The sequence below is a fragment of the Protopterus annectens genome, chromosome 9.part0 (genome assembly GCF_019279795.1).
Source record: "Protopterus annectens isolate FY-2018-M chromosome 9.part0, PAN1.0, whole genome shotgun sequence".
NCBI lineage: Eukaryota > Metazoa > Chordata > Ceratodontiformes > Protopteridae > Protopterus > Protopterus annectens.
In genome coordinates, this window is record NC_056743.1 from 113,011,623 (window position 1) to 113,038,579 (window position 26,957).

At 42.0% G+C, this 26,957-nt stretch overlaps 1 protein-coding gene across 1 annotated transcript in view; it reads right to left on the bottom strand.

Annotated features, from left to right (window-relative positions):
• The window catches only part of LOC122811072 (diacylglycerol kinase zeta-like), a 3,109,428-nt gene that overhangs the window by 203,350 nt on the left and 2,879,121 nt on the right, over positions 1–26,957 (bottom strand). The window contains exon 32 of the mRNA XM_044082630.1: positions 17,892–17,991. Coding sequence (XP_043938565.1) covers positions 17,892–17,991 — 100 coding nt within the window. The remainder of the gene's footprint in view (positions 1–17,891; positions 17,992–26,957) is intronic.

The following is a 26,957-nucleotide window of genomic DNA, read 5'->3' on the forward strand; positions in this document are numbered from 1 at the left end:
CCACCCTCTCCACATCATCATCTGAGAGGCTCCTGGATGACCGAGAGGAATGGGTTAAAGACCGGTAACTGCCTGCCACAGATTGTAATAAAGGAGACTATGGAGCAGACTGCACTGGTTCCAAGGTAGGAGACCTGGATATCTTATGAGACCTTACTGGCTCCGAAACAACAGATGGAGCCGTAGGTGAGAGTGTCTTCTCGGAACCGAAAGTCGGGTCTGACTTAGCTTATAACTTGTCCTTCTCTTTTGACGGCTCCAAAATTGTAGCTGAATAGGATGAAGGCTTGGGTTTTTCCAGTTTTTCTGCTGGCTGAGTCCCCTCCATAGAAGCAAAGGGGCTCTTCAGTAACCCTCTTAAGATCAATTTGCTCTTTCTTTCATGCAGGACTCGTGAACTAAATGCATGGCAAATAAAACACGAATCCTGCAGGTGAACAAGCCCTAAACAATACACGCACCTCGTGTGCCCATCTGTAAGGGACATCTTTTGACAGCACGAATCGCACTTTTTGAAACTCAAAGGTTTAGATTCCTTGGCAGTATCTTTTGACATAATGTCAAACAGCACTATCTAAAGCTAGATAGAAACACACTACTAACAAGATAAACTAGCAAATACAGACAAAAAAATCCTTTTTTTTTTTTTTTTTTTACAGACAGGAAAGAAGAGAAGGGGGGAGAGCATCTAAGTTAAACAGAAAACTCCCCACCTAAGGAGAGCTTCTAGCTTAAATGGCAACTCCTTAAAACTTAATTGATATTAAGGAAGGCAAGAAAAATTGAAGAACCCTCTAAGTTAAATGGGTTTAGAAGAGGGGAAAGAGCCAGACAGAAAAAACAGTTAGTCCACAACAAAAGCAAGTCACTTGGATGGGATAGGGAAAGGTAGAAATACGAAGGACAACTACTGTTAACAAGTTAGATAAGAGCAAACAGTTTTCTTCAAAAATATAATAAAGAGAAAACACTTAGCCTGAGCCAGTATCCGCAATCTTGACGCTGCAAGCAACAAATGACATCTGGGTAACTACCGCTAGGCATGTTGGGATAGGGGCTAGCCTTGAGCCAGTAAAAGCTCTCGAGCTATAGTATACGGCTGAGTCGGAGCTGAGGGTTGGCTCTGAACCCAAACAGCAAGAATGAAGGTGAGATATGGACAACATAACATCAACGATTACACTAAAAGGACATAGGAAGAAAAGGGAGTCATGCTGTCTTGTTTATCAGTAGTGCATAACAGGGTACTGTAACTAGGTCACTTCTTTTTACAACATTCATCTCAGATATAAATTGAGAGATGGGCTATGGATAACAAAACATGCCAATGATTGCAAAATAGGTAAGATAATAAAAGATGCTGAAGTTTTCAAAGATGTTCGACAAAAAAAAAAAAAAAGAGAGAGAGAGAGAGAGAGAGAGAGAGAGAACACACAACTTCTGCATTGATAAAGACCTCATCTATAAGGTCAATAAATGTAGGATCAAGAGATTTGGCAAAAAAGACATAAATTTTGATTATAAAATAAATGGGCAAATCATAAAAAATAACAACAATTTAAACTTTGAAGGAGGAAGTCACAAATGTGTACTCTGCATTCCATCTAAGGGAAATCATTGTACTACTTTATATCTCGATGGCTTGAACTATTATTAAATACCATACTGCTTTTTTGTAACATTCAAATAAATCACACAAGAGAATTTGAAAATTAACGACTCCCTATTACAAAAATCTCAGGGATGGAACTGAAGTATTTTGAAAAGTTTCAGGAACCATCATTATAGTTTTCCTTATGTGTTACTTAAAGGCAAATTATGCTTGTTCAATACAGTAATGTCTGATCCAGTTGTATCTGAAAGTCCCTGTCTGGAACACACACAAGGGGAAGCAACACCAGATGGGAGAACATAATACAAATAATAAGTATTGCAAAAATTAAAGTGAGAGGGTTCCTTTCTGACAAGCTGGATTTAAACAGAGGAAACATGCAGGGGTGTCCTCTTTTCCTTTAGTTACTTGCTTTATATTTAGAAATACTGACAAAGAAAGTAAGGGATTTAGAAATTCAAGGATATAATTAGTATGGTAATAAGGAAAAGCTGGCTTTATTTGCAGACATTATTATTTTGTACCTGTTAAAACTGGAAAAGGATATCTCAGTGATGTGGAACATCTTGAGACAGTTTTAAGTCTTTTCAAGACATAAAATTAATGATGATAAAAAAAAAAAAAAAGAAGTTATTTACTTGCCATAATGTTCCATCTATGTTGTCCATTTTCATTCTTCCTCAACAACTGGGTTCGGATCCAATTCAGATGCTTTTTACAGCTCATGGATGCTGGAAATTCTCGAGCTTCTCCCTTACCCACAATGCTCTAGTTCTCTACCATATGGATAGGGCAGTGGTGCAGTGGGAGCATTGTCATCTCACAGCAAGAGGTTCTCTGGTTTGATTCTTGGCTAGAGTGCCTTCTGTGTGGAGTCTGTATGTCCTCCCTACATCTGTGTGGGCTTTCTCCAGGTACTCCGGTTTCCTCCTACATTACATAGACATGTGTCTGGAGTGTTTCTCCCCAGGCTTCCGCTAAAAATTGGATTCATTCCAAGTTGGACTGTCCCGGTAAACAAATGTTAAATAAATAAATAGAGATCTCAGATCTTATTTGCTAGCCTTATAGCTTCATAGAAAATTAGAAACCACACTAGGATGAAAAACCAATACCTGGAGCTCAATAGCAGGAACATTGGTTCCCTTATTACCTTCTCGTTGGTTAAGAAGTCATAAACCAGTTGGTAGGGGGGTTGGAGGTAAGGGAGGTGAAGAATGAAAATGGACAGTACAGATGGAACATTATAGTGAGCACATAACGTCTTTATCTGATGATGTCACTTTTCATTTTCATTCATTCCTCAACAATTAGGACAGAGTCCCCAGCTACCTGAATCACAGGAGGACCGCAAGGAAGGATATTCCTGAGTAATGTTGAGCCAAAGGCTGCTCTTCCCCCCTTGAGACCACATCCAATTTGTAATGAGTAATAAGGATATGAGGATTAGCCCAAGTTTCAGCGACACAGATATCATCCATGAAAGACCCGGATAAAAATACTGATGAAATTGCCACGGACCTGGTCGAATGTGCTCAAAGGTTTTGATATAGACAAACCCAATTTGTCATAGACACAAGAAATGCAATCACTTAACAATTTGGCTAAAGTTACTTTGGTAACTGGGTTGCTCAATTTCCATTCAGTAAAAGAAGCAATTTATCTGTTTTTCTGAAATTCTTTGTTCTGTGCAAGTAGAAATATAACTGCCTGTGAACATCCAACAAATGTAACGTACTCTGCTTTGTTTGCGAAATTTGTAAAGAAGACTGAAAGATTAATAGTTTGATTGATGCTGGATTCTGACACTACCTTAGTAAGGAAGGATGGGTTGCTTCGTAATGCTACCCTATCTTTATGGAAAATTAAATATGGAGGCTTAGAAGATAAAGCTTGACATTCAGTCTCTTCGAGCAGAGGTTACAACTACCAAAAATATAGTTTTCCAGGTTAAAAATTTTAGTTCACACTTTGATAATGGTTCAAACGGAGACTGAGTTTACACTTGTAAAACCAAATTCAAATCTCATGGCGAAGTTGCATCTTTAAAAGGGAGTCTTAGAAGAAAGGTACTCCTTATAAAGGCCTTACAGCATTTTGAAGAAGCTAAGGTAAAACTGTTAACTCCTATGTGAAAATTAGAAATGGCAGCTAGTTGTACTTTAATAGTCAAGAAGCTAGCCCCTTCATTCAAAAGTGTAGCCAAAAGCTCAAGAACTTGTATGTACTGGTGTTGAAAAAGGGTCAATGTCTTTCTGTTGTGCCCAAAATACAAATATTTTCCATTTACTTTGGTGAATCTTCCTAGTGGAAGCTTTATGGGAAGATAAAAGAATGTGATGGACAAGGGAGGACAGCCTGGGTTGTCTAGCTATCAATGGAAATAAAAAAAACATGTGGTCAGCTTTAGGCCTAAAATGTCTGTGTGAGATAGGAAGTTTGGAACTGGATCCGGAATCTATGGAGAGAGAACCAGATGATGCCAAAGAAAGGGAACCAAATCTGATGAGGCCAGTAAAGGGCAATGAGGATGCCTATGCTCTTCAACTGAGATGCTTTCTGGAGAAACATTGGGATTAGTTGGGTTGGGGGTAAGCATAAAGGAGACCAGGAGTGGCCAATCGCGGAGAATGGCATCTCTCAGTGATTCTGCTGGTGGGGGGATCAGGGTAAAGAACCTGCTCCTCCTTGAAGGCAATTCAGTCGAGACGTCAGAGAGAATAAAGCATTTTACTGTTTTGGAGGTCACTGGCTTGTGGTTCTTGTTGTATTTGGTTTTTAGTGTTTTTTATTATAAAGAACCTGCTGCACCTGTTGAGGAGAGATGCAAAGAGGCCATGGCAAGGTTGACACTACTGGTCCAATATCTTTTCCACAACTCTCACATTGAGAGAACACTCGTGAGGTAATAAAATGGACCTGCTCAACTTGTCTATCACATTGGATTTCCACGTAATGTGTGTTACTCTCAGAAATCAACTGGATGAGATCACCCACTGCCACTCTCTCAGAGTTCTCGACACAGAAGGCAAGATCTGGTTTCTCCTTGTTTGTTGATGTAGCATACCAATGACATATTGTCCATCTGAGTAGCAAAAAGCCTGTAATGCTAGGAGTACTGCTCTCATTTCCAAGACATTAATATGCTTGTTGGCCTCTTTGGGGGTCCAGGTGCCTTGGACTGTCCTTCCCAAGAACTGCCACCTCCCCAAATTGGGAAGCGTCTGTGGTCACTATTGCTTTCGGCTGAGAAAGAATGAAAGGACAGCCTTGCAATATCTGATCTGAGCGAATCCACTACAAGAGGTACTTTTTGCATGCTTGAGTTATTCTGATCTGGATGGACATAGGTTGGTGCAAAATGGACGACTGAGTTGCCAAGGTCCATTGAAAAATTCTCATATGGTATCTTGCTAATGGAACCAGAAGCATCACAGCAGACACTGACTCCATGGCTTGTAGAATCAATCAAGCTGATAGTAAAGAATTTCGAATTATCTTTTTTACTTGAAATCGAATAGTTTGTACCCTTGATTAGGGAAAATCAGGCTGCCACTGATACCTTATTGAACAAGGCTCTGATGAACGCTAATGTCTGACATGGTCCTAGCTGAGATTTGTTGTGACTGATGGTAATTCCAAGATGAGTGTAAAGCTGGAGTACATAATCTCATGCTTTTATCAGAAGATGCCTGGTCAGACCGGTTAAGAGCCAGTCGTCCAAGTACGAAAACACCCGGAATCCCTGCAGTTTCAAGTGAGCTGCTAGTACTGCCATGCATTTGGTGAACACCCTTGGGACTGTGCTGAGGTCAAAGGGCAGGGTTGTGAATTAGTAATGACTGGTTCCCAGCTGAAAGCATAAGTATTATTATTTTTATGTAACAGTAGATATCTTGAAGATCTATTGGAGCACACCCAGTCATCTGAACTGGGACCATCCAGAACTTTGTATACTGAACTGACTTGTTCAGATTGCGGAGATCAAAAATTGTTCTCCATTCCCATGTTTTCTTTGGCATTAAAAAGAATCTTGAGTAAGCTCTAGACTCTTTCTGGTCTGGGGGCCCTCTACTTGAAGAGCTGCTGCTTTCCCCTGACTGGGTGGAACATCAGGAATTTTGTTTACTGTTGAAAGTGGGGTAGGGAAAAGGATATTACATAACCTCTGAAAATAATCCTCTGTACCCATGTACCTTGTGTAATGTCTAGCCAGACTCTCTGGTGCAGGAATAGACAGCCCACAAATGTCTCCAGAGGTGGACAATCAGGCCTCCTTCCTGTCAGGAGCCCTGGTAGGGTCTGTCAGAGAAAGAATCTCTGGACCCCTGGTTCAGCAGGCCTCCTCTGCTGTGCAGGCAGTGTCTTCCATTAGAGTTTCCCCCTCTGACCCTGGGGGAACTATCTCCACATGGATCATGGAAAGGACCTTGGGACTTTCTGAACATTTTTCAACCACCTCAATGATTCCCAGAAAAGGTTCTTTGAGGAGTCAAAGAACATATGCCCACTGCAAACAGGGTCTTACCATCTTGCTCACACCTGGAGAGTGTGTCTAAACTTTAGAGCCAAACAGAGACCTTCATCAAAGGAGGACTTGAAGGGATCTGTGAAATCACACAGATGCATCCAAATATGTCTCCTAATGGAAATGCCTGTGCCTGCTGCCCTTGAGGTACCTTCAGCTGCATGTGTAATCCTCATGCATACATTTGTAATGGATTGTATGGTAGCCAATTGTGAGGCAACAGACCTCTGTGCCTTAGAAGTAATGGACCCAGAGAGGGATTTGGAAAGTTCTTTATTCAAGTCCCTTGGAAGCCTGGTGAAGTGTGCCAAATAAATCAGCAACCTGAGTGCAAAGTTCACTGAAGGATATACATGCATTCCAAATCTTTCCAACTCCCTGCACTTATTGTTATGGGGATGGTCAAATGAGCTCTGTTGCAAGAGTTCCTTCTTTATGGCCTACTACCGTGGCATCTACTGGTACTCCTTTGCTCCAACATTCTCTTCTTTCAGTGGTGCCAGGATCCTGTCTGGTCTCTTGGGGATCAGCTCAGCAGTGTTGGGTTCCTTCCACACCCACCTAGGGATCAAATCAATGAGTTCATCTCTGGGTAAAGTCACCCAGGAGGTAGATGGGCCACACCCAAAGGCTTCCAGGAATACCAATTCCTCTTGTGAAGGGTTATCGGAAAACCAACCACTCCTTTGCTTGAGGATCTCCAGGATGCCTCCAAAGGAGACATCATTAGGTGGTGACCTTGATGACCCTTGCCACTCATCAAAATCAGTATCTTCTGTGATCAACTCTTGAGAAGAGTTTAAGTGCCCCCTCTTGCACTTTCTCTTCCTAGGAACATCTTCAATGGAATTTTCTGGAGAAGTATCAGAAGATACAAGTATACCCTGCTGAGTACAATGGAGACTTTGGGCTGGCTGTCCCTGTGGAGTAGAGTGTTGAGGCTCAAGGCAAAAAGACATGGGATTCAGGAGGAAGATCCGAGGGGGAGTGGAATCATCCATTCTCTTGAAGCAGAGGACACTGTCTCCACCACCTCAAAGGTAGAATGCTTTGGGGAGAAGGAGGCCAATGGAGCCAAGAAGACATGTTTCCAGACTGTTGGCTCCCTCTGACCTGAAGGCAGCCCACTCAAGGTAGGGGTCGGAGCCGAGCTGTCTGACGCCAAGGCTCAGAGGGGCAGAGATGGCTCCAACAATTTCGTAGTCAACTCTAACACCTCGGATCTGACAACAATGTTACAGCTCTGTGAGTCATTTGGCTCTGATACTCAGAGCCAGTGCTCTCAGAGAATGTATTGGAGCAGAAGATACATCAATCTTCAGATCCAATACAGATAATCCAGGAAGACTTAGATCCAAGGGCTCTGAAGTCATGCATCAGATCGGAGAAGCAGCCAAATTGGGTGGAGTAGCACTGGTAAAAGTCTCCGGACCTGAAGGGGTAGGAGCCAGAAGGGCTCCTGACTGAATCTGTAACGAGAGAAACTTCATCTGCTTTTGTCAGGCTCCTAGAAAAATGAGAAGAGAAGGCCACTGAAGAAGACCTAGAATGGCCATATCTCTCTAAAAAAAAAAAAAAGGTGATGGCAGCCAGGAAGGAACAGAGTCCAGAGAGGAAGCATACTGGGTCCAAGGGATCTGTTTCGGATCGATAAAAAAGATCGAGCATCTGAGGCAGACAGTTCCAAAGATTCAGTCTTTGGATCCAATCATTTCAACATTTTACAGGCTGGCTCCATGGTCAGATCAGAAGACAGACTGGAGGATCCAGAAGGGTCCTATAGCCACTTTCTGGGCTCCTTTTTTGTCTGATATGGAGGTTTGAGCTCCAGATAATGATTCCGAGACCATCGTAGATAGAATACCTTTCAAAATAAGCTTATTCTTGTGATCAGCTAAGGCCTGCAGATTAAAAGTTTTGCTAATATTGCACAACACCTTTAAGTGTGCCGGGCCCAAGCAATAAAAACAAGAGTTATGACCATCCAACAAAGGATCTTATGCCCACACTCTTTACATTTTTTAAAACAGAAAGGTTTTTCAGCCGTATTAAAAAAATTAAATAAATAACACTAAGAAGTTTTTTGTTTTTTTTTGTTAAATAAGAAAGAAAGAAAGAGAAAAAAATTACCAACAATGGTAATAAAAGAAATCACCACAAGGTTAAAGGTAAAAATGGAGAAAAACACAAACAATGGTAAATAAATGGCAATAAGAAAAGTGTAAGCTACAGGAGAATAAATGAACTATATAGAAAAAATGATAAAGATAGAAGAAAAAATAATCTGTTTACTTATTCAACAAGAAAACACTAAATCTCAAGAGTTAACAGCAACCAAATACGTACTCAAAGACAACAAACGAGATCTGAGGTATGGTAGGGGACTAGAACATTATGGGTAAGGGAGAAACTTGAGAGTTTCCAGTTTCCACGAGCTGTAAAATGCAGCTGAGTCAGATCCGAGAGTCGGATCCAAATCCAACTGTTGAGGAATGAATGAAAATTGACAACATCAGATCAAAGGTTATAGCTGTAAACTGTGAACCCACACACGACTGGTCCAACAATACACATACTTATGGGGGCATGATAAAATTAAGTATTTAGGAGTTTGGGTTAAAAAGTCTTCTGTTGTGCCAGCTAAGGATATGAGGGATGAGACTAAATGAAAGATGGTACAAAACTGAGAAACTGGAAGCTCTTGTTTATGGATATTGATAGCAAGATAAAAGCAGTGGAAATGTTTTAGTTTATTTAGTTTTATATACAGGTCAGGCAAATATTTATCAACCAGAGGAGATGTTCTGGACAATAATTAATAAAGAGTTGAATGAATTTATCTGGGAGAGAAGAGGGCAAAACGTTAAGTGGGACAACACTGAATCCTCCAACAGAAAAAGGTGGCTTAGTATTACATAATTTGAAGAGACATTTTACAGCTACATGGTTAAGGCTCATATATATAACAAAAGCAGAAAGCTTTAATTCTAAGTGGAAAGGAATGAAGATGAAACAAGGGGGGAATTCAAGAAATAAGGATAGAGTGGGATTGTGGATGCATAAGGAGAATAACATCATTCATACAAAATATTATATTCATAAAATAGCAGAAAGTATTCTAAACACTAAACCAGCATGAGAATGGAGAAAGATTTTGCCGATTGGGAGGACTGCAATTTGGGGTGCAGGGAATAAAAGGCAAGAGGGGGCTTGAATTTATTGGAGAAAACTAGCAAATGAACCAAGGTATTGGGAGCAAATAACTAGAGATGGAAATGTAATACAATGGGAAGAGGCCAAGAAGACATTTGGACTGCAGGCTAGAGAGTGACTTGCCTATCAGGGATTGACATCAGAGTATAAGCTAAGAGAAAGGGATATAGGAATACTAAGTGGAAGACCTGCTCCGGTAGAGTTTTTATTTGAATCTGGAAAAGAAGCTGCTATTAAAAAAGGAATAATTAGTAGGGTATACAAAATATTGCACAATAACTATAGGAATCAATCAAAGGAGATTAGAAAAGAGTGGGAAGACAGATTAGACGAGCAATTCACAAGATAAGAATGGGAGGACATATGTATGGCTCCCAAGAATGCAACAAAGTCTAGAAGATTTAGGATTTTTGCTTGGAAATGTATGAATAGTTATTTTTATACCCTAAGTAGACTCCAAAGAGTTTTTCCTCAGGTAGATGGAAATTATTTTTTGAGCTGATACAAGATCTTGACCGCCTAGACATAGTATGGCCTTGCTAAGTTTAATTTTGGTGGCTACCAAAAAAAGACAATTATTAGAAAATAGAAATCAAAGTCTAAACCAACTGTATTTAAAGTACTGAATGTTTTAACAGAGATAAAATAATGTGAAATGGAATCTTTAGAAAAGGGTAAGAGCACACTGCATAGAAAAATAAAATTTGTGGGAACAATACATGCAGAATAATATTCTGGTGGATATTTAAGGGAAGGCAATAAATGACTAATTTATACAATGTTGGATTGACGATAGTTAAACAAAAACAATCAAAAGTAAAAAAATGTGATGTATGCTGTTTGTAACTAGGAACATGTTAATACATTTTGCTTTCTTTTATATAAAAAAGAAGTTATGTTCTTACCATAACGTTCCATGTTTTTGTCCTTTATCTCACCTTCCTTCTTTCTGGTTGGGTTCAGAGCCGATCTCGACTCCGACTCAGACACTTCTAAAGCTTGAAGTGTCCTTACTGGCTCGAGGCTAGTCCCTTATCCCAGTATGCTTAGCGGTAGCTACCCAGATCTTGTTTGTGACAACTAACCACTAGATAAGAGAACTACAATTTACCAAATAAAGGAGGCAACCAAACAATACTGTTTCCTTGTACTGAAAAAACAGAACAACAACAGTGACAAGGACTATACCAACAGCTGAAAAGCAAAGGAAATTCAGCCAAATTAGCCAATAAAGGGAATTCCTCTCAATCATCCAGGATAGGGGAAGGAAGGAGGGATGCAAGGAAGGCAAGATAAAGGACAACAAACATGGAACATTATGGTAAGAACATAACTTCTTTATGCTACATGTTGTCCATCTCGCCTTCCTTCTTTCTGGTTGGGACAGCATCCCCAGCACCTAAATCCCGGGTGGCTCACTGGAAAAGAGACTTCAGAACTGCGGAATCAAAGGATGCCCTGTTCCGAGAGGCCATGTCCACTTTGTAATGAGTAATGAAGATTTGGAGAGTAGCCCATGTTGCTGCCACACAAATGGTATCTAAAAGGAAGCTTAGCTTGAAAAGCTATGGAGGTAGCCAAGGACCTAGTAGAATGTCCCCTTACTTTTCCCAGGACTGACACATTCCGAAACTCAAAAGCATGAGTAATAGTATTGGACAGCCATTTTGAAAGAGTCACTTTGGAAACTGGTGAGCCTTGCATACTCTGAGAAAAGGATACAAATAGCTGATCTGATTTTCCTTTTTTTTTTATTTATTTTTTTTTGAAAACAGTTTTATTTTTTTTAAACAAAACAAGTTTATAAACAATCACAAAGGATTTAACAGAAAATTGCCTTTCAGAAATGTTAACATAAAAACTCAAGTAACTATGCATAACAACTAACAGAATAAAATTACTAAAACTATTTATAGAGACATCCATTAGTATTTACAGTAGTGATGGAATTTTGACCATTTCATATAAGTATCACATGAAGAAAATTAAATTTAAAATTATACATTATAATTATTGATCTCTTTTCATTTCAACAAATTCTGTAAGTTAATCCACAAATGATAGGCATAAGTCTTTCTAGTTGCTCTAGATATTATAGTTGTAAGTTGTAAATGAGAAACCTCAATTAATGTGTTCTTGAATTCATTGAAAGAAGGAGGGGATTCAGAAATCCAAATTTTTTGTTATACTCTTTCTGGCCACAGTGAGTATTGCCCAGAGTAAGGGGTATTTAACCTTTTTAACACAACATGATATGGGTCGCCTCACGGCAAGAGGTTCTCTGGTTCGATTCTCGGTTGGGGTGCCTTCTGTGCGGAGTCTGCATGTCCTCCCTGTGGTCGCGTGGGTTTCCTCCAGGTGCTCCGGTTTTCTCCCACATCACAAAGACATGCTGTAGGTGGATTGGACACTCTAAATTGGCCCTACGCATGAGTGTGTGTGTGGGCCTTCTGTGGAAGGCTGGGCGCTGGATTGGCAACTCAACACCGTAAAACTCCACTGCCAATCATGAGCGGACAGGTGATCCGCTGTGGCGACCCCTAACTGGGAAAAGCTGAAAGAAGAAGAAGAACACAACGTGATATGGGTGTATTGAAAAGCAGTGGAGACTTGGTAAGTGTAAAATTGTGTGTAAATAGTGCTTGTAGTAGATCATTAATACTTCTCCAAAATATATTTATAGCAGGGCAGTCATAGAACATATGAGCCCAGTCAATGTTTATGTCTGATTTACATTTATTACATAAGTTCTGCTTTCCACTAATTTTGTTCATTATTTGAGGAGTGTAAAAGGATTTACACATAAATCTCCAAGTATATAATTTCCATTTAAGTGATGAGTTGTTTTCCCTGCCGATTCTAATATGTTTATTTTATGTTGATTGCATAGCAGTGCATTATTGGATGTATAGAAGTAATTCCAAATGCTGTATGGACAATAATATGTTTTATCTCCTATAAGTCTGTATATAAAGGATAGTTTGCCTGAATAAGTTTATGTTGGAAAATTGACTGAAAAAAATCTAGTAGTGTGCTAGTATCCTGCTTGATTGCTGGTGTGATCAGGTCTATTTTACTGATCTGATTTTCTGATGTTGGTTCTTTGAAGATAAAATTGAAAGTGCCTGTGGACACCCAATTGATATCATTTATACTCTGCCTTGTTGCCATAATTTGAAAAGAAAACAGGAAGTTCGATTGACTGATTCAAATTATACTCTGAACAGACTTCTTGTAAAAAGGAAGGATTAGTTCTAAGGGATACTCTATCCTTATGAAAGATCACATAAGGCGAGCATATGGAAAGTGCCTGTAACTTTGAAACCCGTCTAACTGATATAACAGCAATCAGGAAGAGGGTCTTTCATGATAAGAACCTTAGAGGACAAGAAGCGGCTGGTTCAAAGGGAGGAAGAGTCATAGCAGCTAGTACTAAATTTAAATCCCAAGGATGGAGAGGTTCCCGGATAGGAGGCCTTAATAGGGTAGCACCTTTCAAAAAGGCCTTACACAGCTTATGGGACATGACATTAGAACCTAGAAGACCCACATGAAAATTAGAAACAGCAGCAAGTTGAACATGAATCGTAGCAGCCGCTGCTCCTTTTTCAAAGGTTTCTGCCTGGAAGCCCAATATTTTTGCAATTGGAGCTGTAAAGGAATCAATGTCATTTTTTTTGGCCCAGAAGGAGAACCTCTTTCATTTATTAGCGTAAAGTTTCCTAGTAGTTGGTTTATGAGAAGAGACTAAAATGTGTTGAACCATAGGCGAGATATCAGGGGAGCCTGGCTAGGATCAGAAGTGGAGAAACCAAGCTGTCAGCTTGAGAGTTTGAATGGAAGGATTAAGAGCACCCAACTGATGCAAAAGGAACGGGAACCATATCTGATGAGGCCAGTACAGTACAGGGCAATGAGGATCAGTTTGCGACTCAGCAACTTTGCTTTCTGAAGAACTTTTGGAATTAAGGGAAAGGGGTCAAAGTGTAAAGAACCCCAGGGGACCAATCGTGCACCAGTGCATCTCTGGGTGACTGTCCTGGTGGGGGAAATAGGGCAAAGTAGCTGCTGCATTTGTTGTTTAGGCGAGAGGCAAAAAGATTGCAGCATGGCTGTCCCCATTTGCAGAAGATCTTATCTACCACATCTTGTTTCAGAAACCAGTCATGGGTCATGAGGATTGCTCTGTTGAGCTTGTCCGCGATCATGCTGCACTTCCCTGGAATGTGTATTGCAACCAGAAAATGCTGAGAGGAGATCACACATTGCCATACTTGAAGGGCCTCCCGACATAAGGGGTAAGATTTGGTTCCACCCTGTTTGTTGATGTACCACACTACTGACACGTTGTCCGTCTGAATTGCTATACAGCCCAAGGTGAGAGAGTCATGAAGTGCTTGCAATGCTAATAACACCACTCTCATATCTCCAGGACATTGATGTGCAAATGGTACTCATCAGGTTTCCAGGTTTCTTGGACTGTCTGTCCCAGATAATGCCTCCCCCCACCCTATCTGAGAAGCGTCTGTAGTAACTATGGCTACCAGGTGAGGGGCTACAAAGGGTCTGCCTAGAGCGACTAGGGGAGAGTGGAGCCACCACTGTAGATCTTTCTTGCAAGCATCTGTGATTAAGATCAAGTGTGACAATGGCAAGTCCTGATATGACCAGTGAGTGAAGAGGAGTCACTGCAGAATCCTCATATGGTAACGAGCTAGCGGAACTAGACTAATGGCACTCCACGCCTTTGGGCTTACTACAGACAAAAGTGGGTCGAAAGACGGAGACACCCAGGAGGTGGAAGGCCGGGAAACAAATGTGTGCAGGTACACAGACTCGTCCTCAGAAGGGACAAGGGGCCTCCAGTTTCCCCTCTGCCTAAGGATCTCCAGGATGTCTGAAGATGAGACATCTTCAGAGGGGGACCGTGGGGACCCTTCTGAATCATCCAAGTCCGTGTCAGAGGTGACGACCTCAGGGAAGTCCACATGTTTCCTCTTACATTTTTTCTTCCTGGGAACCTCTTCTGAGGCATGCTCAGAAGAGGTGGGGTCGCCCTAGGGGTCGTCCTGGGGCATCAGTTCCCTACGCTTGGGATGGAGAGAAGGATCTGAGGCAGACACCGATATCGATGGGGATGGAGCCAATGGAGCCGAGGGTGGGGCCGTCTCTGTGGACAGCACACTCATCACCTCGAAGGTGCTACAATCCAGAATGGAGGGAGGCTCCGGCTCCAAGGAGTCTGGAGACCTCTGCACTGAAGGCAATGGCTCCAAGGCAGATGTGGGAGCTGAACTCACCTGTGCCGAAGCTCCGAGAGGGAGAGTGGGGTCGGACAAGGGTCCAATGCCACTTCCCCCCTCGGAGCCGACGAGGGAGTCTCTGCACCCAGACTCCTCGATTGAGCGGACTGTCAAGGACGTCGCAGCAAATGTCAGAACCGACAATGCAAGGGTTGCCAAAATCGACAGTTCCACCATTACTACTTCCATGCACTCCAGCTCCGAACTGGATGCAGTTGGAGGAGGAACAGAGACAGGGACTGGTTTGAACAATGGCGCCACTTCCTTCTGGGCTGGGCCCGACAACAACTGAGCAAATACCCGTGTCTTGAGCAGGCTCTTCACCACTCTCTCTATATCATCATCTGATAAACTCCTAGATGATCGGGAGGAGTGGGCTGAGGACCAGTGACTACCTGCCACTGACTGCAAAAGTGGAGACTGAGGCACAGATCTCACCGGGTCCAAAGAAGGAATTCTCGATCTCTTTTGAGTCTGGGATGGCTCCAAAGCCACAGATGCAGCCACCGGAGTAAAGGACTCTTCGGAGCCAACAATCCGCTCCGAAGATTTCGATTTTGACTTTGTCGGCACCAAAGGTGGCGCCAACGAAGGTGCCTGCTTGTCATCAGATTTTCTGGAAGGCTGAGTATCCAATGCAAACTCAACCTGAGGTTTTAGTAACCCTCTCAATATCAGTTTGTTGCACCTCTCCTGCAAAACCAGTGCACTAAAGGCATGGCAAACAGAGCACGAGTCCTTCAGTTGGACCGCACCTAAACAACAAACACAACTCATGTGCACGTCCGTAAGGGACATTTTTTTGGCAACATGATTCGCATTTCTTTAAACCTGACTGCTTAGTAGGTTCTTTAAACATCATAAACACAAAGAGGGAAGCACAATACGTTTTTTTTTTAAGGAAAGAAGGAGGGAAAGAAGAGGAGGGTGTAGCCTCCAAGTTAAACGGCTACTGCTCCCAAAGGGAGAAAGCCTCTAACTAAAATCGCTTCTCCCTAAGTAGCAGGAGGGAAAAAGGGATAGGACAACAACCCTCAAGAACAAACAGGCCACCAACAACACACAGAAAAAGGACTGAGAGGAAATGACGGCCTAACAACAGCAAACAACAACTGTAACGAGGATAGGGGATGATAAGTAAGATAAACTCTAACTCTAAGGAAATTTATCCTAAACAAATAACAATTTTGACAGAAAAAATAAACTACTTAGCCTGAGCCAGCAGAAGATCTCAATGCTACAAGCGACAAATGAGATCTGGTTAGCTACCGCTAAGCATGCTGGGATAAAGGGCTAGCCTCGAGCCAGTAAGGACTCTTCGAGTTTTAGAAATGTCCGAGTTGCAGCCCAGATCAGCTCCGAACCCAACCAGAAAGAAGGAAGGCGAGATGGACAACATAACATTGTATGTTTTCCAATGTCTTAAGTGAAATTTCAATAAAGGTGTTAAAAACATTCTAATAATACATATGAAAAAAGTGTGAAAATTAAACAAATACACTACATAATGCCTTCTGACATTCTGGAATAAGTTTCTCCCCACTATCAGAAGAGGTCTGTCATTAACATTCTTCAAAAACAATGCTGATATTTATAAGGGAAGTAAAAAAAAAAATTCAACACGGGTCATGGAAATTAAGCTCTTGAAGGCTAGTTCACAAGCCTGACAGTCGAACCTATGAACCTAAGATTTAGAATACAGCTGTAGGCAACTTGCCTTATACATTCTGACCACCTTTTTGCTTTTTGCCAATTGCACAACCTGTCATCTCTTTCATTTTCAAGGTCCGAAAATAAAGGAAATAAATAAGATGGTCTCAGCCTTACAGAAGGAAGTTGAGACTGCATGAAATTTAATACAGAGCAATTACACAAAATGCTGTTAAAAATTAGAACTTACTGTGTGGCACACACATTTTAATTAAAACCAAAACAATATGCAACAAAAGAAAGAAGCAAGGACACTACTAAAACAGCAGTGCTATTCATTTCAATTATATAATAAGCACACTTTGATTTAATGAGCAATTTCTAAAAACAAGTCTAAAAATAACTTTACATATTTTTTTTATTTCTTTTTTTGTTTGCTTGTTTGTTTGCTGATTTAAGCTTGTTAGCAGGGTTGCTATGCTTTATTTGCAGATTATATATTTTTCTCTCCATTCATTATTTTGATTTCTCAATTGTTAATGTTTTGGTAGAAAAAAATACGTGTTTAGAAACTAGTAGAATTTTAACTAGTACAGTTCTACCACTTCCACCCTACAAACAGGTTTCATTCAATGTAGGCATATTCATAAAACAGGTTTTTCTTTCTGTTACGGCCCACCAGAAACTAAGCAGTCTTACAAGGAATTTGACAGGCTAAGCTCTACTGCTCCTAAAAAAAGCAGAAAAACAGTGAAATTCCTCCACGGCATGGCAGGTTGGGTCATTTACAAGATGACTAATGCAGTCCTGAATCTGGAATGAAGATATGTACTGATCTAACAAATCCAACCTACATGGCAATCCCAGTCAGCATTAGCAGAAAAACTCAAGAGCAATAAATAAACTGAATGATGTAGGGCATAAAAATCAAAACAGCAGGCTTTGAAGGAAGACTTAGCCAAGTCCATCCTAAACCTGGAGGAAACATCTAGTCTGTAATGGGGAAAGCCAAGGTAAATTAAGTTGCGAACTGTTAACCGCACTGTATTAGAATGTAAAATACCGAGTATAATGTCAACAACTAGTGATACTGATGTAATTTGTTCTACTGGTTTGATGATTTCAGGAGAAGGAAGCAAACATGAGCCATATAATAGCACCAGAAATGTAATCTTTTTACCCCCTCCCTCACATTTTGGTTGACAAGCTACACTATAGAAGCTGTAGCTGGACATATCCAAAGCATATTCTGAATGGGATGTACACTACACCATGTAGTCCAATGCAACAACATCAGATACACAGATACCATTTAACTGAAGGATATCCTTCTCAAAACCAAATTAATTATCTTGGATGACAAACTCAACAAGAAGCAATAAGACATTATACTCTATCAGTGGCAATGGTGACCTCAGAGTTAATCACATCTGAATTGTGGTGGAATTCCCAGCAAGAAACAAAGTGTGTGTGTGTGTGCGCTTTTGTTTCAGTGCTTCAGGAATATGGTTTTACTGCCCCACACTACTTATAGTTATGCAGATTTTATTTATATGAAAAGGTTCCTTGCAGTATTACTCCTTACCTGTAAGTCTGTCTTCATTAATGAAGCCCCTGCCTCTACAATGTAGTGACAGATTGTCCTTTGCCGTCGAGCAGCTGCCTGATGCAGGCATGTTTCACCACTGGAATAAAAATAAAGGCAGCACTGAATTAAATGCAAGTTCAAAAAAATTAGATCAAAGTAAATATACAAATGAGTATATAAGTATATGTCATTGTCTTCTCCTCTTTCCCTCAAATTTAACCCACAAAATATACAGATTTATTTATTTTATTTTAGTGCTTTTCTAACTGTGCGATATCCACTAGACAGAAAAAGTTTTACTTACTATAAAATTTGAGATCACTGAATAACATCTGACACTAATATCATGAATCATTAGACATGCCCATCACCACAGACTGCCCATTCAATGAAGACTTCTCTGAGTAGTTTTCTTTTACCTCCCAGTCTTATAGATAAACTCTGGTTGCTGACATCAGCACTGGACTTTGTAAAAGAAAGGATGGTGCCATTTCCCTCAGGTCTTACTTGTTGGATTCAGTAATGATAGCAACCAGAAGAAAGGCAGAATACTTTATTTATCAACTCCTTGCAGTCCTCTTGGGGAAGGTAGGAGGGACACAGATCTGCTGAATAAATAGCACTCAATCATCTGCAAGGTATTTTCAACCCAAAGGTCCTTTCTACAGACTACTGAAAAGCAAGTCTAAGACTGGGTAGTGGGGAAAAGGAAAACAAAACAGAAGAGTGGTACCTGGAGAACTGTCCTACAGAAACTTGCCCCAAGCCTAGAAATCAGGTTTTCACTTTGGTGAATAGGAGAGACACGGACCAAGCAGCCATTATAGGGATATTTTGTGCAGGCACTCTTATAAAACAAAAAGCCACTAATGCTTCATTTTGTTAGCCAGTGAAGCCCACTGGGCAGAATGGTCCTTTTTCAGGGGTGACCCAGAAGCACTGTCTAGTTAGATGACTTCCTTAGGGCTGCAAAACAGGCAAGTGGAATGTACAGCGTGCAAACTTGGAAAAGGTTACACCTCTTAATTCACTGAAGCAGATCTGGGAAAGTGACATAAACATGGTTTCGCTGGTGAATGGCATACCAGATCATCATGAACAAAGGAAATGAATAGCTATTTCTTCACGGGTTGTGTGTACAAAACTGTGCTCCTGGTGCATCTCTTCAATCTCAATGTTATCAAAGTCAACCCATCCCTTGGACCTGATCCAGCAGTTGGGGATTGACAGAGATTTATGTAACCCAATGCTGCCAAACAGATCTTTTTTTTTTGTTTCTGTCTTCCTCTCTAACTTAATCCATGCACAAAACATGCAATGTTGCAACAAAGGAATCTTGCTGATGTCTGTCTGTGTGTCTTGTGTCTCAAATTTTATGCTGAATAGTAAACTTCTCATGGTCCTCACTGACTAAGAGAGCACTGGCATCACCAGAAAAATCTCCTCCTCCATCCAGGAAATACAAGCTGACAAAATTCTACTTTTCTCCTATTCTCCTACCAGCTGACTCCGCAACAGCCATAGAAGTTAATCAAATTAAGGTCTCCAATGAGCTATACCCTTGTGCATGGAATTAGCTTAACAGTGGCATTTACTATCCTTTTTTTACTGGCTGTTACTAAATACTCATATTTCAGCAGTTCATTTCTGAATGTCAATGCAACTAACTGAATTTTTCAATAATCATCCAAATCTTGAAAATTTTCTGAAGAATAGTACCTTTAAGGTCTCAAAAGTTGATGATGATGTACACAGAATCTTAACTTGAAATGACACTTTCAACAGCTTAAGTGGATATTCTGGCCTTGCGGTCACCTTGTTGACTACCTCTCTGGACACTTCGGTAAATAATTCAGCACTTTTAGATGCATCCAGGACAAAGTATTTGAATCACACAATCACTTTGAGATATCATTGACCTGACTACATCTCGTGTTTTTTTTTTTTTTTTCAGTATATTGACATTTGGAGTTTGATTCTTCACATTTCTTTAAAAAAAATGCTGCTGGTTGTTTTGCAGTCAAACTCTGCTGAATACGCACCTTATGGCCTTCCTTTAATTCAGCCTCTTCTTAAACTGGTATTGTATTATTCTGTTTCAGTCTCTCTTGTAACTGATTTTGGAATTTAAAAGTCAACACAGAAAGGAAAAAGAAGTTATGTACCTACCATAACGTTCCATGTTAGTTGTCTTCATCTCGCCTTCCTTCTTGCTGGTTGGGATCGGAGCCAATCCTCGGCTCCGATTCAGCCATCTTCAATAGCTCGAGAGCTTTTTACTGGCTCGAGGCTACCCTTTATCCCATAATGCCTTGCGATAGCTACCCAGATCTCATTTGAAATCGCTAACTCCAGACATAACAAGAGAATAAACCAGTCAAAATAATTAGTTGACTATACCTGCCATATTCTCTAAGTCACTAGAGGAAAAACAAGAGAACACACAGCCAGTGAAAGAGAAACTCCTCTCAGTCCACTAGGACAGGGGGACGGAGGGTGGGATGCAAGAAGGAAGGCGAGATGAAGACAACTAACATGGAACGTTATGGTAGGTACATAATTTCTTTATGTTAAGTTGTCTATCTCGCCTTCATTCTTGCTGGTTGGGACAGCATCCCTAGCACCTAAAATCCTGGGTGGCTCAGTGGAACAGACTCTTCAGAACAGTGGAACCAAAGCCAGCTCTGCTCCTGGAGACCATATCCAACTTGTAATGAGAAATAAAGGTATGAGGGTTTGCCCAAGTGGCAGCTGCACAGATAAAATCCATGGGCAACCTAGACTGGAAGGCTACAGAGGTGGCCAAGGCCCTAGAAAAATGACCTTTCTGTTTAATAGGTAACTCTTTGTTCCTTAACTGATAAATGAAAGCAATAGTGTGTGACAACCATCTGGACAAGGTTACCTTGGAAACTGGGAGACCTTGTTTGCCCAAGGCATAATTAAGGAACAGTTGGTCCGACTTCCTTATTTCCTTAGTTCTGTGCAGCTAAAAATGCAATTGTCTATGAACATCCAATTGGTGTAGTTTGTACTCTGCCTTGTTGGTATGATTAGGGAAAAACACAGGAAGATCTATAGATTGGTTTAAATTACTTTCTGAGCAGACTTTAGGAAGAAACGAAGGATTAGTCCTCAGAGCAACCCTGTCCTTATGAAAAACCAAGTAGTGGGGACGAACACATAGCGCCTGAAGTTTGGAGATGCGTCTGGCTGCAGTAATAGCTTCCAGAAAGAGTGTCTTCCAAGATAGAAATTTGATAGAGCAGGACGCTGCTGGTTCAAAAGGGGGTAGAATTAAGGAAGTTAGGACTAAATTAAGGTCCCAAGGAGGAGGGGGATCTCTCACTGGAGGCCTAAGAAGAGTTGTCCCTCTCAAAAAAGCTTTACAGAGCTTATGAGACATAATGTTTGAATTCGACAAAATAACATGAAAGTTAGAAATGGCTGCTAATTGTACCCTGATTGTAGAGGAAGCGGACCCGGAGTGAAACAGTTGTGCTAGGAATTCCAAAATTTCGTGGACTGCGGCTGAAAAGGGATCCACATTCCTAGTCTTTGCCCAACAAGAAAAACGTTTCCATTTGCTAGCATAAGTTTTCCTCATTGTAGACTTGTGAGAAGAGACGATAATCTCACGTACTGCTGGGGAAAGGCTGAGAAGCCTGGCTAAAATTGGAAGTGGAGCAACCAAGCTGTGAGCTGGAGAGTTTGGAGGGATTAATGCAACCTGCCTAATTGATGAATCAGATCATCTGGAATTGGGTCCAGAGTCCAGGGTTGATCGAGAAGGTAATGGTGCAGGAATGGAAACCATATTTGTTGAGGCCAGTAGGGGGTAATGAGGATAATTTTTCAACCCAACGACTTTGCTTTCTGTAAGAGTTTCAGTATCAGAAGAAACGGAGGAAAAGCATAAAGTCGTCCCTGAGGCCAATCGTGGACGCGAGCATCTCTGGGTATGTGACCTGGAAGCAGAAGAAGGGAGAAGTAGTTGCTGCATTTGCTGTTGAAGGAGGTGGCAAAAAGACCACAGAAAGGCTGTCCCCATTTGCAGAAAATAAGATCCACAACTTCCTGATTCAGAGACCACTCATGAGGCATGAGGATAGCTCTGCTGAGCCTGCCCACTATGACGTTGGATCTCCCAGGGATGTGCGTCACAATCAGAAAACGTTGGGAGGAAAATGCCCACTGCCAAAGTCTGAGTGCTTCTCAACACAGGGGGTAGGATCTGGTTCCGCCCTGCTTATTGATGTACCACACCACTGACATGTTGTCTGTTAGAATAGCAATTGTCCCAGAAGGAAAAGAGTCTTGAAGGGCTTGCAATGCCAGGAGCACGGCTCTCATTTCCAGTACATTTATGTGCAGATGGTACTCGTGAGGTGGCCAAGTGCCTTGGACTGTCCTGCCCAGATAATGTCCCCCTCCCACCCTATCAGGGAGGTGTCTGTCATCACTGTGGCTACCGGAGGGGGTTGAATGAAAGGTCTGCCCTGAGCAATTAGTGGGGATAGCATCCACCAAGAAAGATGTCTTTTGCATGCATCAGTGATCAGGATCATGTGAGTCATGGGTAGCTCTTGGAAAGACCACTGCGTGAACAGAAGCCACTGAAGAATTCTCATATGAAAGTGCGCAAGTGGGATTAGAAGAATGGCTGCTTCCATGGAACCCAGAGTTTGAAGGACGTACCTGACTTGGATCCTTTTGCTCTGCATCAGAATCTGTACTTGCTGACGAATTGCAGACACCCTTTCTAGTGGTAGCCTTGCAAACATATCCTTTGTGTCTATGTCTGCTCCTATGTAAGTGATAGATTGACAGGGCAACAAGGCAGATTTTTCGAAATTTATTGTAATGCCTAGCTGGGAGCAGATTGTGATTGTGTAGTCCCCAGCTTGCAGGAATTGATGCCTGGTGGTAGCAGTGAGGAGCCAGTCATCTAGATACGGAATCACCTGGAATCCTTGACGTCTCAGGTGAGCCGTGACCACTGCCACACATTTGGTGAACACCCTGGGGGCTGTGGTGAGACCAAAGGGCAGAGCTCTAAACTGATAATGACTGACCCCCAGCCGGAAGTGAAGATATCTCTTGGAGTGCCTGTCCATCTTGATATGGTAGTACGCGTCCTGAAGATCTATCGAGCACATCCAAATGTCCTGACCCAGAAAGGGTAGAATGGACTGTAGCGTGACCATCTGAAACTTTGTTCTTTGTACAGACCTGTTTATTCTGCTGAGATCCAGAATCGGTCTCCAGTCCCCTGTCTTTTCTGGTACTAAAAAGAACCTTGAGTAAGTTCCGAATCCGTGCTGGTCTGCCGGGACTTCCTGGATGGCTCTTTTTTCTAGCAGTTTTGAAACTTCTATTACTGCTTGCTCCTTCAGATTGGGTGGAACATCTGGAAGGGTCTTCCTTGACTGTAAGAGGGGATGATAGAAGGGAATTTTGTAACCTCCAGATATAATGGACAGTACCCATTTGTCTTGTGTTAAACTTTGCCAGGCTTTTGGGTACAGTGAAAGTCTTCCCCCGACTGCCTCCAGAGGTGAGCAGCCGGGCAACCCTTCAGGGATGTTGGAAGGGCTTATCAGAGAAAGATTCTCTGTTGCTCTGGTTCTGCGGACACCCTCTGCCAAGACGGCAGCGTCTATTACTGTTGGTTCCCCCTCTGCCTCTGGAGGAAAAATCACTGTGTGTGTCCGGCAAGGCTCCCTGAGATTTACGGAACCACATCTTCCCACTCTTCTGACCCTTGGGGTAAGGTCTAGAGGGAGTGGAAAAATGGACTCCCACGGCAGAGAGAGTCTTGCCTTCTTGCTCACACCTAGTCAAAGTGTCTTTCACCTGTGGTCCAAAAAGAAAGGAACCATCAAAGGGAGTGTTGGTGAAGGACACTCGAAAGGGTTCCGCAAAGTTACACAGCCGCATCCACGCTTGCCTCCTAATGGCCACACCCGTACCTGCGGCTCTACTCGCCCCATCAGCTGCATAGGAAATGAGCCTCATGGAAGAGTTAACAATAGAATTAAGCGTTGCTAACTGGGAAGCTACTTTGGCTTGTGCTCCCTCAGTTGTTGGATCTTGAAAGGTATCTCCGGGCTCTTTAAGGAGATCCCTTTGAAGTTGGGTAAAATGACATAGGTAGTTCAGTGACCTCATAGAAAAGGTCACTGAAGCGAACATTCACTTCCCATATCTGTCCATTGTCCTAGACTTCTTGTTAGGGGGATGGACAGATGAAGAGGTTGCCGCTAACTCTTTTTTGGTAGCTGCTTCTACCACCATGGTATCAACAGGAACACCTTTCTAAAGGAATTGCTTATCCTGGGGTGCTACAATAAATTTACCAGGTCTCCTCGGAGTTGGTTCCACTGTATCCGGAGCTGACCAAGCCTTTCGAGCCACCACTGTCATAAGTGGATCGAAAGGTGGAGAAACCCAGGAGGTGGAAGGTCGGGAACCAAAAGCATCCAGAAATACAGACTCATCCTCGGTGGGGGCTAGGGGATTCCAGTTCCCCCACTGCTTAAGCATTTCTAGGATGTACGAGAAGGAAACATCTTCAGAGGGGGATCTTGGGGACCCTTCCGAATCATCTAAGTCTGTATCAGAAGTGACAGACTCGGGGGAGTCAATGTGCTTCCTCTTACACTTTTTCTTCCAAGGGGGCTCCTCTGAGTGATCAGGAGAGACCTCGGAAGAGGAGGAAACACCTAAATGGGGTGTCCTGGAGCATCGGTTCCCTACGCTTTGGGTCTGGAGGAGGAGCAGAGGTTGGCACGGACACTACAGGGGGCGGAGCCAGCGGGGCTGAAAATGGAGCTGACTCAGAGGACAGCACACTCCGCATGACATCAAAGGCATCCCTGCCATGATGCAGAGAAAGCTCCGGTTCTGAAGAAATAGGAATCTTTCTCCGCACCAAGGGGGACGGCTCTGAAGCCGATGTTGGAGCCGAGCTCACCTGCGCCGAAGCTCCGAGAGGGAGAACGGGGTCAGACAAGTGTCTGATGCCACTCGCCCCCTTGGAGCTGATGAGGGAGCCACGGCACCCAGATCCCTCAATGGAAGGTACCACCGAGGAAATCGGAGCCAACTTCGGAACTGAAGGAGAGTTATTGGAGCCGGCAGTTCCAGTAATTGAACCCCAAAGAACTCCAGCTCTGAACTCACTGGAGTCAGAGGAGGAACATTAAGAGAAGTGGACGGAGCCGATACCTGTTGAGGAGGGCTGGACAACAATTTAGCTAGCGCCTGCGACTTTAGCAACCTATTGACTACTCTCTCCACATCATGATCCGACAGCCTAGAGGATCGAGAGGAGTGAGAGGATCGGTGACTACGCTCGCTATGAAGTAAAGGAGACCGAGAAGCTGAATGCACTGACTCTAAGGAAGGGAACCTCATTCTCTTGTGGCTCCGCAACGGCTCTGAAGTCTCTGATGGAGCCGACGGGGAGATTGTCTTGTTGGTGCTAGCCGGAACCGATGTAGAAGGTAAATCCTGCGCCGAAGTCGGTTCCGAAATTGGAGCCGATGGCTTAATGGATTTAGGGGATTTCACTGGTTGTGAGCTCTTGGCCGATGAATCCTGAGGTTTTAATAGACCCCTAAGAATCAACTTATTCGGACTCTTGGACTAAAGACATGGCAAACAGAACAAGAGTCTTGCAGGTGCACAGCACCTAAACAATAGACACAAGAAGTGTACCCAGCTGTCGGAGACATTTTCTGACAGCATGAGTCATACTTCTTAAACCCAGAGACCTTAGATTCCTTTGACATACTTTACTGTAGAAGGAAACCAACCAATTTAGACAACAATAAAAAAGAAACAATATTCAGTTCTACAAGAACAAAAAACACACCTACTAGAAAGGATATAGATAAAGTTTTTTTTTTTTTTTAAGAAGGTGATAGGAAAGCCTCTAATTTAAACAGCTAGCCTATAAGAAATAAAGCAGTAGGAAAGCCTCTAAGTTAAACGGCTAACCAGAATGAAGGGGGGGAGGGGTGGGGGAGAACTCTTTAAGTTAAACGAGTTCTACAAAAAGGAGGGATACTATAGAATAAACAATTATCTACCATAGAAACAATATCACTAATAATAAAGTACTAGAAGAGTTAAATTCTACTAAAAATTTACATAAAAAATTCTATACAAGCCTGAGCCAGAAAAATGACACCTCGCAGCTGAAGCAGCAAACGAGATCTGGGTAGCTATCACTAGGCATTATGGAATAAGGGGTAGCCTCGAGCCAGTAAACAGCTCTCGAGCTATTGAAGATGGCCGAGTCAGAGCCGAGGATCGGCTCCGATCCCAACCAGCAAGAATGAAGGCGAGATAGACAACTTAACATCCAAGAATTCTTCCTTGTAATCTATAACCCATGAATAACTGAGCAGGAGAATACCTTGCAATGGAGTATTTCAATATACCAGTAAAGCAATTTTACTGAAAGTCCATGCAAGAGTAATGTAATAAAAACAATACACTGAATCTAAATACAAACCTGGAGAAATGTAAGAATTAAAAACAATAAAACAAGTACAGATAAGCACTTTCAGTCGGTAAGAATGTATGAACTTCAGACAAAAATTAAATGTTGACAACTTGCTTAAACACTTTAGATTCATGTGACCTCATAACGTAAAGCACATACTTAGTCATAATGCCAAATTAAAATAATCATGTGAAATTCACTCTTTAATGACCTTGGTGACTGAAGTTAATATCATGGTGGTTTTAACTTTAAAAAGCAATTTCATTCAGATCTGCTGAGTTTACGGCATTACATGCTATCTGACAAACCAAATTGTACCTGTCTGATAAGGCTTCCAAATTCTCAACTCTACTATCATCAGTCACATTCTCCAATGTAAAACATACAAATCACTTAAAGCTGAGGCAATATGCTTGTACAAATGTGACTTGAATAAAGAATTTCAATTGTCCTTGGCCTTGTTTCTCACAGCCCTAGCATGTTCAGCAACCTTAGAAGCTTTGCAGTGAACCTTTACCTAGCTTTTACTGGAGACCTATAAATTTACT